This window comes from Cetorhinus maximus, chromosome 25, assembly GCF_964194155.1.
Source record: "Cetorhinus maximus chromosome 25, sCetMax3.hap1.1, whole genome shotgun sequence".
Taxonomy (NCBI): domain Eukaryota; kingdom Metazoa; phylum Chordata; class Chondrichthyes; order Lamniformes; family Cetorhinidae; genus Cetorhinus; species Cetorhinus maximus.
This window is the reverse complement of record NC_135903.1, coordinates 40,367,996-40,386,543: the sequence shown is the minus strand read 5'-3', so window position 1 is coordinate 40,386,543 and position 18,548 is coordinate 40,367,996. Positions and strand designations below refer to the sequence as shown.

The 18,548-nt window shown below is 40.2% G+C and overlaps 1 protein-coding gene across 2 annotated transcripts in view; it reads right to left on the bottom strand.

Moving 5' to 3' along the window:
- LOC144668069 (protein TANC2-like) overlaps positions 1-18,548 on the bottom strand; it is a 923,845-nt gene that overhangs the window by 104,178 nt on the left and 801,119 nt on the right. For both annotated transcript variants that reach the window (XM_078529835.1, XM_078529836.1), the window contains 2 exons: positions 18,132-18,240; positions 16,524-16,646 (listed from right to left, as the gene is read on the bottom strand). In XM_078529835.1, the coding sequence (XP_078385961.1) occupies positions 16,524-16,646; positions 18,132-18,240 (232 nt within the window). The remainder of the gene's footprint in view (positions 1-16,523; positions 16,647-18,131; positions 18,241-18,548) is intronic.

Genomic DNA, 18,548 nt, shown 5'->3' with positions numbered 1-18,548 from the left:
CCAAGCTGTCAAAGAACTGTCAAAGCTCATTGGAACTGTCAAAGCTCATTGGAACTGTCAAAGCTCATTGGAACTGCCAAGGGATTTAACTGCTCGGCTTTAAATTTCAATGAAAATGTGTGGACTTTCAGAAAAAAATCAGTGCTTATGATTTCACTCTGACTGTTGACGTAAGCCTGAGGGCTTTCATTACAGGATTTGTGCTGCATGACTGATTTTACAACCTAACATTACCATAGTGTGGTAGCTGTATTGTGAGCAGTTTGATTGATAGCACCAAGTGGTTATAGAATAGAAATGTTTATTTCCATAAAAGATTATGTATTTAAGTGAAATGCTTGTTTTCATAAGATTAGTTGAAGAAATTAAAATTTACTGAATTTTCTAAATCAATGAGTGTTTTTTTTTAAATAGTGACGCCATCAGAAGGCACTAAACTTTATTTTGTGTCAGCATGGCTCCTGAGATTTTCACCTGATGGATACTAGGTGAGTTGGCTTGGAGGGGGTAAGGGCAAAAGGTGGTCAGTGGGGGACATGGGTTGGCATAGGAGCTATAAAGGGCCATGGAGATGAGTGGGGAGGCATGGGTTGGCATTGGGGGTATGAGGGGCCATGGTGTGTGAGTAGAGGCGCATAAGGTGGCATGGGGGTAGGTGGGAGAGGCATGAGCTGGCAAAGGTTGCGGCATGGGGAGTGTGTGGTGGGAGTGGGTGTGTGAGCGGTGAGGGCAGGAGGGATTTTTTTTCTCTTATTCAATTTTTTAAATAAGTCCAACAATATGCTGGTTTGTACAGGCAGGCCTTCGGTCCTACTCGCCAGTCTCCACACTTGTTTCGCAGGTGGTGGGCCCAACTTCTAATACGGCCCACCAGCCCCCCAGAACAAAAAACCTCCCTCTGGGCCTGTTTTTCCTGGGTCGGGTTTGCGGATCTGGAAGATGTCCCGATTCTATGCACCACACCCAGGAGTGAAAATCCAGGCTCAAGCATTTTGATTTTCAGTAGGTAAGTGCTTAGCTTTCATAAACTGCAGGAACTCGTTGTATTGGTAATGGTTGATGAGTCCTGTAGTCTTTGGCAGCATGGCATAGAGCACGAATAGGATGTTTCTTATTTTATTTGCAACGTTTCCCTCTCAATATAGAAATAACACTAAGTATTGCTGATACTGTCAAATGAATTACATAACCTTTCACCCCACTGTCAATCAAGAATCTATCTAGCTCTGCCTTAAAAATATTCGAAGATTCCACTGCCTTTTGAGGAAGAGAGTTCCAAAGACTCACAACCCTCAGGGAAAAAAATTCTCCTCATCTCTGCCTTAAATGAGCTACCCCTTATTTTTAAACAGTGATCCCTAGTTCTAGATTCTCCCACAAGAGGAAACATGTTCTCCACATCCATCCTGTCAAGACCCCTCAGCATCTTAAAGGTTTTAATTAAGTTGCCTCTTACTCTTCTAAATTCCAGTGGATCAAGCCTAACCTGTCCAGCCTCTCCTCATAAGACAATCCAAAACATTCCTGGTAATAGTCTGGTAAACCTTCTCTGAACTGCTTCTAAGACATTTAAATCTTGATTTAAATAAAGAGACTAGTGCTGTACACAATACTCTAGATGTGGTCTCACCAATGCCTTGTACAACTGAAGCATAACCTCTGTACTTTTGTAATCAATTTCAAAGAACAAAGAAAAGTACAGCACAGGAACAGGCCCTTCGGCCCTCCAAGCCTGTGCCGATCATATTGCCCGTCAACTAAAACATTTTACACTTCCGGGGTCCACATCCCTCTATTCTCATCCTATTCATGTATTTGTCAAGCTGCCTCTTAAACATCACTATCGTACCTGCTTCCACCACCTCCCCTGGCAGCGAATTCCAGACACTCACTACCCTCTGCATAAAAAACTTGCCCCATACATCTCCTCTCTAGTTTTCTCCTCTCACCTTAAATCTATGTCCCCTAGTAATTGACACTTCCACCCTGGGAAAAAGCTTCTGACTTTCCCTCACAATAAATGATTACATTCTATTAACTTTCCTAATTATCTGCTGTGCCTGCATATTAACCTTTTGTGATTCATGCACTTGGACCCCCAGGTCCCTCTGAAACTTGGAGTGCTGCAATCTCTCACCATTTAGATGATGAGCTTCTATTTTATTCTTCCTGCCAAAATTAACAATTTCACATTTACCCACATTATACTCCATTTGCCAGACCTGTGGCTGCTCACTTAACCTTCTATGTCACTTTGTAGCCTCCTTACGTCCTCTTCACAATTTACTTTTCTACCTATCTTTGTGTCATCAGCAAATTTAGTAACCATTCCTTAGGTCCCTTCATCCAAGTCATTTATATAAATTGTAAAAAGTTGAGGCTCCAGCACTGATCCCTGTGGCACACCACTCGTCACATCCTGTCAATCAGAGAAAGATGCATTTGTGCCAATTCTCTGCTTCCTGTTAGCTAGCCAATCTTCTATCCATGCCAATATACTAGCCCCTACACCATGAGCTTTTATTTTCTGCAATAACCTTTGATGTGGCATTTTATCAATGCCTTCTGGAAATCTAAGTACAGTACATCCACTAGTTCCCCTTTATCCACAGCACATGTGACTCTTTCAAAGAACTCCAATAATTTGGTAAAACATGATTTCCCTTTTACAAAACCATGTCGACTCTGCCTGATTGCCTTGAATTTTTCCAAGTGTCCTGCTATGACATCTTTAATAATAGCTTCTAGCATTTTCCCCGTGACAGATGTTAGGCTAACTGGTCTGAGGTTTCCTGCTTTCTGGCTCCCTCCCTTTTTGAATAAAGAGTTACATTTGCTATTTTGCAATCTAATGAAACCTTCCCTGAATCTGAGGAATTTTGGAAAATTAAAACCAATGCATCAACTATCTCACTCGCCACTTCTTAGGGTGAAGTCCATCTGAACCTGGGGATTTGTGATCCCCCAGCCCCAACAATTTGCTTAATACCACTTCCCTGATGATTGTAAATTTCCCGGGATCCTCCCTCCATTTCCTGATTTACAGCTATTTCCGGGATGTTACTTGTGCACTCTATAGTGAAGACTGAAGCAAAATACCTGTTTAATTCATGCACCATCTCCCTACTTTCCATTATCAATTCCCCAGATGCACTTTATAGGACCAACGCTCACTTTGTTAGATGAAGTAACTAAGCCATTCAACACAAAGGAGTTGAATTGAATTTACATAATTGTAGTGGCATTTGCTGGAGCCCTCAAAGTTAACTACAGTTACTTAGTTTAGTTCCATCATCCCTCCCACCTAGTTTCTTAGTCCCCAATGACATAAAGCAATATCCACTGTTAAAACAAAAGAATTTGTGTCACTCAAAAAGCATAAAAAGATAAAGATGCTACAATTGGTGCTAACTCCACCCTTTGCTGTGAAATTAGTATGTAATCTGTATATCTGATATAAACTCTGGTCTCTTCTGCCTCACCCATTTCCTTCAAATCACCATTAGCAGACATGCCTGGCCATTTAGACCTTAATCGCTGGAATCTCCTCCTCAAAACCACTTTGCCTCACCACCTCCTTTAAGTTGCTCCTTAAAACAATCACTCGTCAAAATTTTGGTCATCTGTCTAATATCTCCTTGTTTGGATCAATGCTATCCTCTTATGATCCTGTGAGGTGCCTTGGGACATTTTATTACGTTAAAGGCACTATATAAATGCAAGTCCTTGTTGTTAATGACAAGAGATTAAAAAAATCCGAAAGATTTGCTAATTAAAATTCGGTTCAGCGACATTTTGCAGACAAATAATGTGCTGACACATCCTGTCATTAAGACTTTCCTGTTTTAAAGAGAGCCTGTTAATGCAGTACATGCCAGCTGGTTGATGCCATGTCTGCAAATGTAATTGGCTTCATTAATAAATATAATAATGGTACATTACTCCATTTTGTTTCCTGTTATTAAGTCGCCATGAAAAATTGGAAAATGGCTTAATAATCTGAAATTGCTCTTTAAAATTTTCCAAATCGCCACAGAATAATAAATTTAAAAAGTCTTCCTATCGTAGCATTCTATATTTTCTAAAACTGTAATTTCATCCCAGCCCTTTAGTCCTGGTCACAGGGATTATAGAAGCAATCTAGACTGGTAGTTAACCGAAAATATATTTTAACAAAAGATACCTGCTTTTATTCCTTTCGTTCTGCGTAAAAGATGCTTAACTATTCAGACCAAATAAGCCCCAGGTTTGAATTCTTGTCTCTGTGATTTAACTAGCCTCAGCCGTGGTTGTTTTGAAAAGCAACAATTGATTCTGGTGCATTTGGACTGGGATTCTGGTGTCGGAGACAGGTCACTATTCATTAACTGTTTAATTAACTTCATAGGATCTCACCTACAACTTCACAGGCTTAAACCTTAACCTTCAAAATCAGCACTAATGAGGTCAAATTTATTTTATCAGTATTTTGAAACTTAAGCATGGACAATATATGCTTTCATAGAATGATACAGCATAGGAGGCCAATTGCTTCATCGTACCTGTGTCAGCTCTTTGAAAGAGCTATCCAAATTCATCCCACTCCCATGCTCTTTCCCCATATCAAAATATGCCCCTCTCGGGTATATATTCAATCCTCTTTTGAAACTTACTGTTGAATCTGCTTCCACCTTTTAAGGCAGTGCATCCCAAATCATAATAATTCACTGCGTAAAAAAAAATCCAAGTCACTGTGGATTTGTCAATGACCTTCAATTTGCATCTGCTGGTTACTGACCCTTCTGCTCATGGAAACAATTTCTCCTGATTTATCCTACCAAAACTGTTCATGATTTTGAACACTTTAACGTTCCCTGCTCTAAAGGAGAACAAACATTCCAGATCCTCCAGTCTAACTGTCCTTCATCCCTGGTTTCATCCTGGTAAATCTCCTCTGCACCCTTTCTAAAACTTTGACATCCTTCCTAAAGTGCGGTGCCCAAAACTGGCCACATACTCCAGTAGGTCTTAATCTATGTTTTATAAAAGTTTAACACAACTTCCTTGCTTTTGTACTCCCAAGGGCAGAATTTTCTCAGCCAGGTGGAGGCAGGTTCTGATGCATGCAGGGTTTAAAGATTTCGGAAATTATCTGAATCTAGCGGGGAACTCCTGTGGGTCTGGTGGGGAAGCAGTTGAGATGATTAAAAATGTTGAAATTTAAATAACTAAATAGCTTTTTTAACCATGGATTCTTTCTGTCTGACTAGAGTACGTCTTCCACAATCTTCACCAGGGTCACCGCAGCAAGCGCCAATGGGAAGAGCTTCTACAGGGAAACTTAATATGCTGGGAAGGTTTTGATCAGTGAAACTAAAGGGCTCCAGCTATGGCCTTTGGGAGGCTGCTGTTCAAAATACTTCTACAGCCAGAGTGCTTTGACTGCTTGACAGGTGATTGTCAACTTAATGGAAGGCACGTCACCTGCCTGGCGCTTCACTCACCTTCAGCTGCAATTCCCTACTACTAGCCTTCAACATGGCATGGGAGCTGTTTATAAGGCTGCACTTACGATCTCTGCTATTCACCAATGCTTCACCCTACCTCCATCAACAGTATCCATGGGAACTTTGACATTGACTCTGGACTCCTTCCTACTATCTCCAGTCTATTTCCCGTTTGCTATCAGGCGTTAAAGTTTTTAAGTATGGAGGCCTATGTAACTTGAGCATTCCTCGAGTCCAATCACATGTGAATTTGGGAACTGAATGTTCTATTTCCACTTTTTCTCTTGTTTTATTTCTCTTTACCCCTTCAAGATCCTTTCCTTTTATATTGTCATATCTCTTTTCACTTCTCAATTCTCAGGTGCTCTGCCCTCCCAATTCCCTACCTTCAGTATTTCTCTGCTTTCCTGCTCTTTTGCCACTGTCCCAGGCTTGGCCTTCTCTTTGCTAAGCCTAAAGCTTCCCAGTGTCTCTCTCAGTAACCTCTGAAGGGCTCGTCAAGGCACTCGGCTGGTTCATTATAAGCAGCAAACTCAAATGCCCCAGATGTGAGTGTTCGTCATGGTTTCACTGAAGAAGAGAGAAGGACAAAGGTTGAGGAGGATCACTCTCAAGGTGCAAGAGAGCAATAGGCTGAGGGTGAGAGAGAGTGTTGGCTATTCAGGTGGAGATGCAAGTTTTTAAAAATTTATTTGATTCTGAGATGGTGGGTATTGCTGGTTATACCAGCATTTATTGCCCATCCCACATTTTTGCTGTTGGCTTCCTCAGTCACTTCCATCTGTGCCTGCTTGGTTGGAGAGTTTAGCCTCCTCTTTCTGTCCTTGGGAAAGCTCACCTCATTGCAGCCCCTCACCTCAGTAGGACCTCCAGATAAGAGTGACACACCCCTGCAGCAGCCTTCCCAGATCTCCTCGCCATTCCTGTGGTTGTTGCAACCTCAAAAAGAGTTGCTAAACCCTTGTAATCCATGTCATGGTCCCTTTAAGTAGAACTCCTTCCTTTGACATAATGAATGCGTCAGTCCTTCCTGACTGGTTGGGGTACCTGGAGTTGGGATGATAGTGAGATAATTCTGGGAAAGAGCATCGCCCAGGCACAAAAATCAGTAAGTCAGGTTCCTGACCCAAATATGACCCCGCTGTTCCAGCAGAGACTAAGCTGAGAATATTCCGACCTAATACTTTATTTATAAAGCTGAGGATTCCATACATTTTACTGACTGCCTTCTCAACTTGTTTTGCCTCCTTCAAAGTCTTGCGTTTGTACATTCTTAGATCTCTCTCAGTTCCTGCACCCACCTTTAAAATTATACCATTAGTTTATACTGACTTTGTTCATTTTTCATACTAAAATGAATCACTTCATATTTCTCTGCATTAAATTTCATCTGCTGTGCATTTGCCCACTTCACTAGTCTGTCCATGTCTTCCTGAAGTCTATTACTATCCTGCTCACTGTTTATTTCCAATATCAAAAAGAGCAGTGATCTGAATACCAATTTCTTGCAACACCAATGCACTTTCCTCTAGTCTGAGAAACAGCTGAAAATTCCAATTGCTCTGCCCTCTCTGCTTTCTGTCTCTTAGCTAATTATGTATGCAAACAGCCCCTGCCCCTTTAATTCAATGGGCTTCCATGTTGTAACAAGTCTACATCATCTGCACTACCTTCATCAACTCTCCCCATTACTTCATCAAAGATACAAATCATATGTGATTAACTTGATTGTATCATGAAATCCATTGATCTGTCTCTCTTTGGCTGTATATTAGCAGGCTGTGGAGATTGTAACATTTAAGGTACAGGATATTCCAATGGTTCTGACATTGGTTCCTGCCTAGTAGCAAGGTTGGGAATCCCTGAGAGTGTTTTGATAGGTCACCAGGTCAGTTCAAGGGTCAGTGAACAGCTCTTCTTGAGGCAGTCAGTTTGAAGCAGCCTACCAGCAACAAGTCACAAAGACAAAAGGGACAGGAACAGGTTAAGTTAAGTTAAGTTAAAAGAACAGAGCAGAGAAACAGGATCCAACTTAAAGAAAGAGCTGTGGGCACAGACTTTAAGTAAAGAGGGTTGTAGGAGCAAAGGTGCCCCTTTGGAGCAGTGATGTTCTGCTTGGCATGGCCACAGATCTGAAAGTATGCATGTAATCTAGTGTTCGAATGTATTCGGAAATCCAGGGAAAAGAAATTTCGGAAGGTGAGATTGAAACTCTGCAAGTTGGGTCACTGTCAAAGTCGTCCGATTGGGACAGACATTTGGAGAGAATTCCAAGGCAGGATCTTCAAACGTGGAGATTGGAAACCATCGTGAAAAAGACAAAGTTTCAGTGAGATTGGTTGGCTCACAATGTGACACATCTGGGTGGGGTGTTGAGAAATCCATGGGATTGGACTTCACACTTACCCTGAATGTTGGAGTATAAGACAGATTTGTAAATTGCTTTATCTTTCTGAACTTAGAGTAAAGTTTGTTTTTGTTGGTTCAAAATCTATGGAATCTTGTGGCTTTATTCCAAAAGCAGGTGTCTTGAATCTCAACCTTTGTCTGCTTTATTGGTCCCTAACCAGATCTACCGTCATGACCCAAGGTCTGGCCAAGGATCATAACATTTGCCTTTAACAAATCAAAGCCTGCTCAGATTTGGTAATCAATATTTTTCCATTAAGTGTGTCTTGGGTTATTGTTTCTAAAAGTTTCCTCACATTGATGTTAGGCTGATGGCTTGTAATTGCTATATTTATCCCTATTCCTTTATCTGAAAACATTTGCAATCCCTCCAGTGTTCTGGTATCGCTCCTGTATTTAAGGAGGATTGGAAAATTGTGGCCAGTGCCTCCACAATTTCCCTTCTTGCTTCCCTCAGCAACCTAGGATTCATGCCATCCAGACCGGGTGACTTTGCTACCTTAGTTTTATATATTTAGCTTCTTCTGTGTGCTATTAATACCTCAGTTAAGCATGGAGAAGCCCTTTCACTGAAGATGCATCCACTTAAATCTATTTCTTTTGTTGCCCTGCAATTCTGTTTTATAATCTATTTCAATTCATTATGATATTTATAATTTATATATACACCAGTTTACCAGTGGAACAATTTAAAATTGAAGAATTCCCTTCACACAGAGGCTTAATAAAAAATGGTTTGCTTGACCACAAGTGGCTACTGATGACAAAACAGTAACAGTTAATAAGGGATTGAATGTTTGTAAAGCTATATGGATAAGGGGAAAGGGCAGAGAAGTGGGATTGGAATAATTAGACTCAATCAAAATACTAGCAGCAACACAAAATGGGCCAAAAAGCCTCCTTCTGTGATGAAATTTCTATAATTTTATAGAAGAATTTCACACAACTTAAATGGCAAAGCCTGATTTTAAAATAAAGAAAAAAGGTCATCGTAATAAAGTAACAATATAGATACTATGGATTGTGCTATTTTCCACAAAGCTCTCAAATATATTTATACTCATGTTGGGTTAGCTCAAATAAACACATATGGTCTGGCAAATGAAAAATGTGATCCATTTTATGTGTTATCTGGTCATTTGCCAACTCAACTAAATAAGTTAACTTTTATAGTTTATGTTTCATTTTCTTTCTTGCATTGCTCTTCCCTTGAAGCAGCCACTTTTACTGGGATCAGTGGCCCTCTGGCACTTCACTCCCATGATAAATTTTCTGGGTGGGAACCTGCACAGTAAACGTAGGCAGATGTTCATCAACTCTTGGCTCAGATTGGCTATTGCAACACAGACCCAAGTACTGAAGCTGGGACTTTCAAGTGGTACATTTCACTCACTGAACCATTGAGATGGGGTGCAGGGGGTGAGGGTGGTGGTGAAAAAGAAAGTTTATTTCCATTTTATTTGGGAACTGAAAGGCAGCGGTATGCTTTGGCACTCCACCAGGAATTGGCAAAGGACAGTTATCTCATTTCAGCTGCACGTTTTAAACCGCCAGCAGTAACAGGACTCTCTTATCCCTATTTGTCCGGACTGAATTTTACTCCGGGCCTAGGATATAAATAAATTCCTCACCTTTCCGGTTCAGATTAGTCCTCAATTTTATATTATCTAGAATTAATCTGATACAGAAATACCCTCCAATTGCAGAAGTTTAAATGCACAAATTCACCCTTTTGTTAAAGTGCCAAGTAAAATATTCCTTGAAACTGCAATAGCATTTTTCCGCAAAAAAATTAAGGTTGAACATTTTACTTTGCATGCTAATTATTTCAGTGACTGTTAAGCAGAGCTACTTTCATGTGTTTTACATTGCACATTTACACAAAGTAGGGGTTGGGGGCCATGAAACTTGAAAGTAACAAAGGTGTTATGCCTGTATAGGCATGTTATACTATGAGCTTTCAGTCCGTGCTTTTAAAAATTGGACACACACAAAATGTTAAGATGGCTGCCACAAATCATGTGACACTGGGCATTTGTACTACAGACAGCAGTAAGTTCTCTGTCCCACAGCCATCTGTGGAATTCACAAATCTCATCATTTAAGGATGAGCCAACACGTAAGATTATGGAATTCCCAGACTGCCTGTCTACATGTTTCATACTGAACAAAAGGGACAATCAAATCTCAATGTTAATGATCAACTTCCATTGTATCATGATGCCCCACCCCCACCCCATCCAAACTCGACTGGGTAGGCCTCAAAAGTGTTAACCTAGCGGTGATGTGATTGAAGTTGGTTTCAGGGACTGCACCGTTATTACCCCAGGACCCAGCAGATCATCAGAACCAGCAGTCATCAGCCAGTCTGAGAACAAGACTCTGAAACTAGCTTCTGAAATCGTAAATCAGAGAATGAAGCAGCTGTAATCAGTAAAAGAGCACTATCTTTATATGTATCCAATCTTTGCATGTGTACGTGAGACCATGTGTGTGATGTGTTAATTTGGGCTAAGTATGTGAGGATAAATAACCTTTATTTTAAACTCACAAAAACTTGCTGCTGAAATATCTAATTGGAATGCATTCTTTTTTTTATTCATTCATGGGGTGTGGGCTTCGCTGGCTGGGCCAGCATTTATTTCCCATCCCTAGATGCCCTTGAGAAAGTGGTGGTGAGCTGCCTTCTTGAACTGCTGCAGTCCATGTGGTGTTGGTACACCCACAGTGCTGTTAGGGAGTTCCAGGATTTTAACCCAGCAACAGTGAAGGAATGGCGATATATTTCCAAGTCAGGATGGTGAGGGACTTGGAGGAGAACTTCCGGGTGGTAGTGTTCCCATCTACCTGCTGCCCTTGTCCTTCTAGATGGTACTGGTCGCGGGTTTGGAAGGTGCAGTGCATCTTGTAGGTGGTACACACTGCTGCTACTGTGCGTCGGTGGTGGAGGGAGTGAATGTCTTTGGATGTAGTGCCAATCAAGCGGGCTGCTTTGTCCTGGACGCTGTCAAGCTTCTTGAGTGTTGTGGGAGCTGTACTCAGCCAGGCAAGTGGGTAGTATTCCATCACATTATTCAAGGGTAGCAAGAGACGCACCTCTTTCCATACAAATCATAACGATTATTGGTTATAAGAGAGCACATTCCTTTGTCCCAGACAGAATGTAGTACTGAATGGTTACAGATTGTGTATGTGTGTGTCTATATATATTATATATATATATATCCACAAAATAATATATATGTATGTGTGTGTGCATGCATATAGGATATATATGTAAATTTATATATTTAGATATATGTATTTATTACACTACATATTTACATATATGTGTATAAACGTTTTATATCTTATATATACATATTCTTATAGCCTATGGCTTAAATAAGAAAAGGTAAAAGCACTGTGGTTCCTCAGATGTTCATTGTTCATGATTACATGCCAGTTTGAAACTTTTTACTGGCCACTTTTTGGTTCTTTGGCCAAGTTCTCATGTGTACAAGATAATTCAGATGGAGGAGGCAATTCAGTTATTCTTAACTAATCCATCCATAAAAATCAAACTCCCTATCAAAGCATCTATTTGTTCCTTCGATGCTTCTATAAGTCATCCTATGTTGATCATTGCAACAGTGAAGAGGAACAAATGCTTTGTGCCCATCTTCACATTAAAGACACAAGTTTCATACCAGAAATAGAAGGTAACCTAGGGGCTAAAAAGAGTGAGGAAATTATGGCAATTAATGTTAGCAGAGATAAAGTACTGGCAAAACTTAAGGAACAAAAATCCGACAAATACCCAGGACCTGATGGCCTACATTCTACGGCTCTAAAAGAGATGACTGTAGGGATAGTGGATGCTCTGGCTACGATTTTCCAAAATTCGCTAGATTCTAGAATGGTCCCAGCAGATTGGAAGTTAGCAAATGTAACATTGCTATTTAAGAAAGGAGGGAAAGAAAAAACAGGGAACTATAGCCAAGTTAGCCTGACATGAGTTGTGGGGAAAGTAAGAAGTTTCAACAATGCACCTCACTGTATGGTAAAAGCAAAATGCTGCGGATGCTGGAAATCTGAAATAAAAACAGAAAACGCTGGAGAAACTCAGCAGGTCTGACAGCATCTGTGGAGAGAGAAACAGAGTTGACAGCAGCTGTGGAGAGAGAAACAGAGTTAATGTTTCAAGTCCGTATGACCCTTCTTCAGAGTTCTCCACAGATGCTGTCAACTCTGTTTCTCTCTCCACATCGTTGTATAATCAGCCAAAGTCATCATGGCTTTACAAAAGGGAAACTGCATTTGACAAATTCATTTTTTGAGGATGTAACTAGTCAGGTAGGTAAAGGGGAACCAGTAGATGTAACATACTTGGATTTCCAAAAGGCATTTGATAAAGTGCCACACAAAAGGTTAATACGCAAGATAAGGCCTCAGAGTTGGGAGTAACTTATAAGCATGGATAGAGGATTGGTCAACAGACAAGAAGCAAAGAGTACGGATAAATGGGGCATTTTCAAGTTGGCAGGCTGTGAACAGTGGAGTGCAGGGGCCTCAGCTATTTACAATCTATATTCATGACTTAGACAAAGAGACAGAGAGTAATGTATCTTAGTCTGCTGACAAATGCAAGCTGTGAGGAAGAAATAAAGAGGCTGCAAAGAGATACAGACAGGTAAAGTGAGTGGCAGCAAGGTGGAAGATGGAGTATAATATAGAGAAGTCTGAGCTTATTCACGTTGCTTGTAAGAACAGAAAAGCAGAGTATTTTTTTAAAAAGGCATGAAACTAGTAAATGTTTTTGTACAGAGGGACTATGAGTGTACTCGTACAAGGAACACAGAAAGCAAGCATGGTGGTACAGCAAGCAATTAGGAAGGCAAATGGCATGTTGGCCTTTATTGCAAGGGGACTGGAGCACAATGTTGGATTCACTACAAAAAAGCGAAGGCCAATTGGGATATTGGAAAATTTTAATTGGGCAGCAAGTAGAATTTAATACTTATAGATTCATTGTGACTTGTTTCTTCAAAAAGGTATCTTGGTATGTAAAAAACAAAAAACGATTATAAAAGATAAACACACTGGTAACTCTACACAGTATGCCAAGCATGATCTAACTAAGCTTCGATACACATTGAGCATAACTTCTCTACTTTATACAGCTATCCCTTGCTTAACACTTAAGTGTGTTCCTAAAAATACGGCGTGCTGATGAAAATCACTTTCTCATAAGAAAACATGTATCTGTAGATCACAGTTCATAAGATGATGCGGAGTATAAGATGACCCCTTTTTTATGCCCCAAAATCATAATTTTGCATATATTTGATGTAAAAGACAACCCCTCCCACCCCCTTTTCAGCCACAACATGCTATATATTCACATCAGTAATCAGCCTCAATTTTTCACCCCAGCTATCAATGTTTCACTTACCGGTCCTTACAACTGGGTACAAGTGATTAAGTGGGTGATATGGGCTCTTGTGAAGATGCACAGGAGTTTAAGACATGCCCACCCAGAACAGATCACGTGTGGCAAAAATCAAAGATGGCTACCACCCACACCAGTAGTTAATTTTTTATACTCAGTAAATAAGTTGGCCCATGTTATTGGAGGGATTTTTCAAGGCTTTAAAGGTTGACCTATAGGCCAGCATCAACTGTAATAAGGGTGGGTTATGTTATTAACCTGTAATTTTTAAATTAAAAACCTATTGGCTGCCTTGAACCTAACTGGCTCCAAAATCCTCTTACTAACTCTTAATAACTTAAGAACTCTTAATAACCTACTAATTCTTAGCATACTAACTCTTAACTCCTGCTCACCGCTTCCCACCTCTCGCAACTTGGTGCTTCCCTCCCAACACCCACGCTCACCACTTCTCTCTCCCGATCTTGCAAAATTGTACAGTCATTTGGTGAGGTCACACCTAGAGCACTTTGTGCACATTTGGTATCCATATTTAAGGAGAGCACAGGTGGTAAAGCGAAGGTTCACTAGATTGGTCCCTGGAATGAGAGGATTGTCCTACGATGACAGGCTGAGTAAATTATTTCTATATTCCCTAGAGTTAAGAAGAATAAGAGGTGATCTCATTGAAACATACAAGATTCTGAAGGGGCTTGACAGAGTTGACAGTGAGAGGTTGTTTCTCCTGGCTGGGGAATCTAGAACATGGGGGCACAGTCTTAGGATAAGGGGCCGATCAATTATGAGTGAGATGAGGAGAAATCTTTTCACCCAAAGGGTTGAGAATCTTTAGAATTCTCTACCTCATAGTGTTGTGGATGCTCCATTGTTGAATATATTTAAGGCTGAGACAGACAGATTTTTGGTCTCTCAGGGAATCAAGGAGTATGGGAAGTTTGAAGCTGAAGATCAGTCATGATCGTATTGAATGGAGCAAGCTTGATGGCTCGTATGGTCTGCTACTCTCTTGTTTCTTATGTTCTGACATTAGTTCTAAATTTATACCTTGTGTTCCTTTCTTATTCATTCCCAAATTTCACACAAGTTATGTGTAGTTGTAATGCTTTCAACATTCCGGTTAAGATATCACTTCCTCAGGGGTTGGTCAGGAAGGATCTTCTGCTTGTAAATCCATGTTGGCTACCCTTTACTAAGCTTTCACACAAACAATTTTCAAGTTCACTCCTGATAATCAATTCCATTACTTCACACACTACTGCAGTAATAATCCTTCTGCTTTTGAACAGAAAGGTGCCTCAAAGTTTCAAAATCAGTCAAACAGATTTGTTGATGTCCCAGTTTAAAGGACAACTATGATATGTGGGTTTGAACCTTCGCTGTACCACATTCAACACAAGTATATCTCTTCTTAAATACGGGGATCAAAAGTGTACACAATGCTCCAGATGTGATCTCACCATTCATCATGTTATGACCTCTTTGTGAATAGGGCAGCATTTGTACTGAACACTACAGGAAAACCTTTGACTGCATCAAACTGGCTGCTGAGGGATGAGGACTTGAACTGCCAAAGTATTACGAATTAATTTTAATTCCGGTTGATGCTTTTAAAACATGCTGAAACGTCAACTGCTGATTAGATAAACTGACTTGGAGGAATTATTGAGCCAGATGATATTGTGAAGAAACTAACTAATATATAAAGGTGACATGAAGTGATTATTGAAGCATGCCGTCATGTTCTAACAGAACAGCATGACAGAACAGGTTCAGGGGGCTGAATCTGAACTAACTCCCATAATCAGGGCACTGATTTTTAAATAAAACATTGTACCTCTATTCACAAGGAAACTTCAACAGAAGGACAAACATAAAAGATGGAATATGCATGATGTCCCGCACCAGTGTCATGCTCAGTGCAGGCATGAGGATATTGGATATCGGGTCGTGTGTATGTGTGTGTGATAATAAATAACCTTCTTTATTTTTAAAAGCACCAAAATGCCTGCTGCTGGAATTTATTTTGAATTAGGAAAAATCACTCTGAGGGTAAGGAAACACACACACACCTTACACATAAACATCCTGACTGCGGACTGGAAGGGACCACACAAATTCTGTCCTTAACAGATTGATTTTTAAAAAAAATAATGTTGGACAATAACGCTTGCATTAGATCTTTATATTCATGATGATTAAGCTGATGACTTACAATAATTTGCCATCTGCTGTCATGCTCAGAAGCAAAGATATCAGTGTGAAGATAGTTTGTATTTTGTAGAACCTAAACTTTGACATACTAAAAAAATCAAAATTGAGTAATTCTGTCAGTTGAGCATGAAAAATTCTAACTAGTCATCGTGAATTCATGTTTCACTAGCCTGCTGCAGGTTTTCAAAAGCATTACTGACCTGGTAGGTGGGGGAAATGCACTCACTGTAAGTTTAGATTTTGGAAAACTTTTGGCAAGGTTCCAAATCTGCCATTGACAGTTAAGATAAGAATAGAAGGTGAAATATGGAACTGGGCAATTAACTGACTTAAAAGCAGAAACCAGAGGGTAGCCACAAATGGATACATTTCAGGTAGGAGAAAGACAGTAACCTAGACGAAGGGAGGAAAGCCATAAACTCAATCCTACGAACTATGGTGCTGGATAGATTCTTTATACTCAGGTACCAAAGATCACAACTTGCATCAAGATGTGGTCTAGACAGCAAAGAAATTAAAAGGTCAAAACACAAAAGTAGATGGGGCTGATCTATCAAAAGGGGGGCAGAGTTTTGGGGCTGAATGTTTTTTTCTGTCATTCCCAGCAAGCATTATTTGTCACATAACATAAATAAATCCTGTGTAAACAGCAAACTTCACCATCAAGATATGTTGTAAGCTTACTAAGTCACTACTGTTCACTTAATTGCTTTAAGTGCTGAAAGCAACAATTAACACAGAGATAATTAGAACACGCTGTATAATTTTTGTTTTTGCATCAAGTTTTGTTTCAGTCAAGTTACAAAACCATTGTCAAATCTAAAGCAGTCTGGTGCCATAAATTCAGGCCCACATAGAACTGGTTGGTGATTCCTGAAAAACTGGTGTTAGCAAAACTGAGGACGGCCTCGGTTGTGGGCTGGATTCAAATTCAGGACTAAAAACATCATATGACACCCAGAATGATCTATTAGTTATTGCTTTACCTTGATGTTTGGAGTGTATAAATTGCGTAAAGATGCTAATGCTGTGGACAGTCCTTCTGTGCTGTAAGATACCCACAACCCTTGTAGTATTGATGATGAAACTCCAACTTTTTTGCTCAGACCCTTAAAGAGAAATAGGAGAAACAGTGAGCAGTTTTCCCTGCCACGGTTAAAAACATGACTATGTTAAATGCTCAAATACAATAAAGCCCAAATACCAATTTACTCTATATAATATAAAAGCAAAATACTGCGGATGCTGGAAATCTGAAACAAAAACAGAAAATGCTGGAAGAACTCAGCAGGTCTGACAGCATCTGTGGAGAGAGAAACAGGGTTGACGTTTCGAGTCCATATGACCCTTCTTCAGAACTGATTTACTCCAGTCTGGTTTGTGCGTGTATCAGTGTTAACTCCTATGCACACACAGCATACATTACATAAAGTTAATAATTCACTCCCAGTTGCATTATACTAATCATAAAGAGGAACAGTCATCCTCTCTCTCATAATCTGTATTCTTTCTCAACCAACTAATCAATATCATATAAGAAACAGAATCCCAATATTAAGGAGGTACAAATCCCTGTTTGAATATGGTAGTAAAATATATTAAAACAGACTAGAACAAATAAAATAGATGCAGATAGGTTTGAGCTTCTAATTTGTATATACTGAACAGAAATGCTTCCAATGGTGAGTTATTAATTGATTTCACCAGCTCTTGCGCTGCTCCGTCAGCATGCTGTTCTGTGGAATGATAGCATTTGCACATATAGGCTCTTTTGACACAAAACATTCCTCACCTTATTGCACCTTGAGGGGAAGGCACTGGCAGAAGGGCAGATACTTTCTCAGAGGAAGGCAGGGGAAATAAAATGGAATGTTACCTCTAATATTGTGCTGGACATTGCACTGGGGCAGCAGTGCACATCCCATAGAGTGGTGCAGCACATGTTCAATCTGACAATCCAAAGAGCTATCAATTTTTTTTTTTACTCATTCATGGGATGCAAGTATCGCTGGCGAGACCAGGATTTTTATGCCCATCTCTAATTGCCCTTGAGAAGGTGGCGGTGAGCTGCCTTCTTGAACCACAGCAAATCATAGGTACACCCAGAGTGTGTTTGTTTTTCCCTGTGGCAGTTAGATACAACTGAGTGGCTTGCTAGGCCATTTCAGAGGGCAGTTAAGAGTCAACCACATTGCTGTGGGTCTGGAGTCACACGGAGGCCAGGCTGGGTAATGTTGGCAGATTTCCTGCCCTGAAGGTCATCGTGAACCAGGTGGGTTTTTGCAATAATCCAGTAATTTCATGATCACTATCAATGAGACGGGCATTTTAATCCAGATTTATTAACTGAATTTAAATTCTCCCAGCTGCCATGGTGGGATTTGAACTAGCCTCTGAAGCATTAGTCTTGGCCTCTGGATTACTCGTTCAGTAAAATTAGCGTTATGCTACCATTCCCGTATCAGCTGTATCATGCTGATTTGAGTCATTCTCTGGCCACTTAAGAGTCACTCAGCTGTGCCATCTAGTCCTGGATACACAGTGATGTATGTAACATAACCTCTTCAAACGCGTTTTCATACACAGTCAAATACCTTGAATATGTGAGCTTTAAGGATGTGATGTCCCAGTTCAATGGTCTGTTGGCGGTTCAGTTTGCCTTCTTGACGAGAAAACCAAAATGCCAGTAATGTATGGCCACTCCTAAGTAGAAAAACAGAGCTAATTTAAAAATCATGAATTTTGACACTCCTGACATAGATTGGACATTGCTCACACTATCGGTAGAGTCTGATTTCTTCCAAACGAAGTTCTGCCTCCAAGTACAATGCAGAAAAATAATGATGCTGCACAGGAAAAACAGAGCTGCTTAGCACACTGGCCATTTGAAATACTGGAGCTTGGGTTGGTAAGTGAACTTTACCGAGTGATTTGCTTCAAGTCTGAGGGTGGTCTTTCTTTGCTATTGTCAGTAGCAAAGCAGCCAGGTTGCAGGGATAGGTGAATTCCAA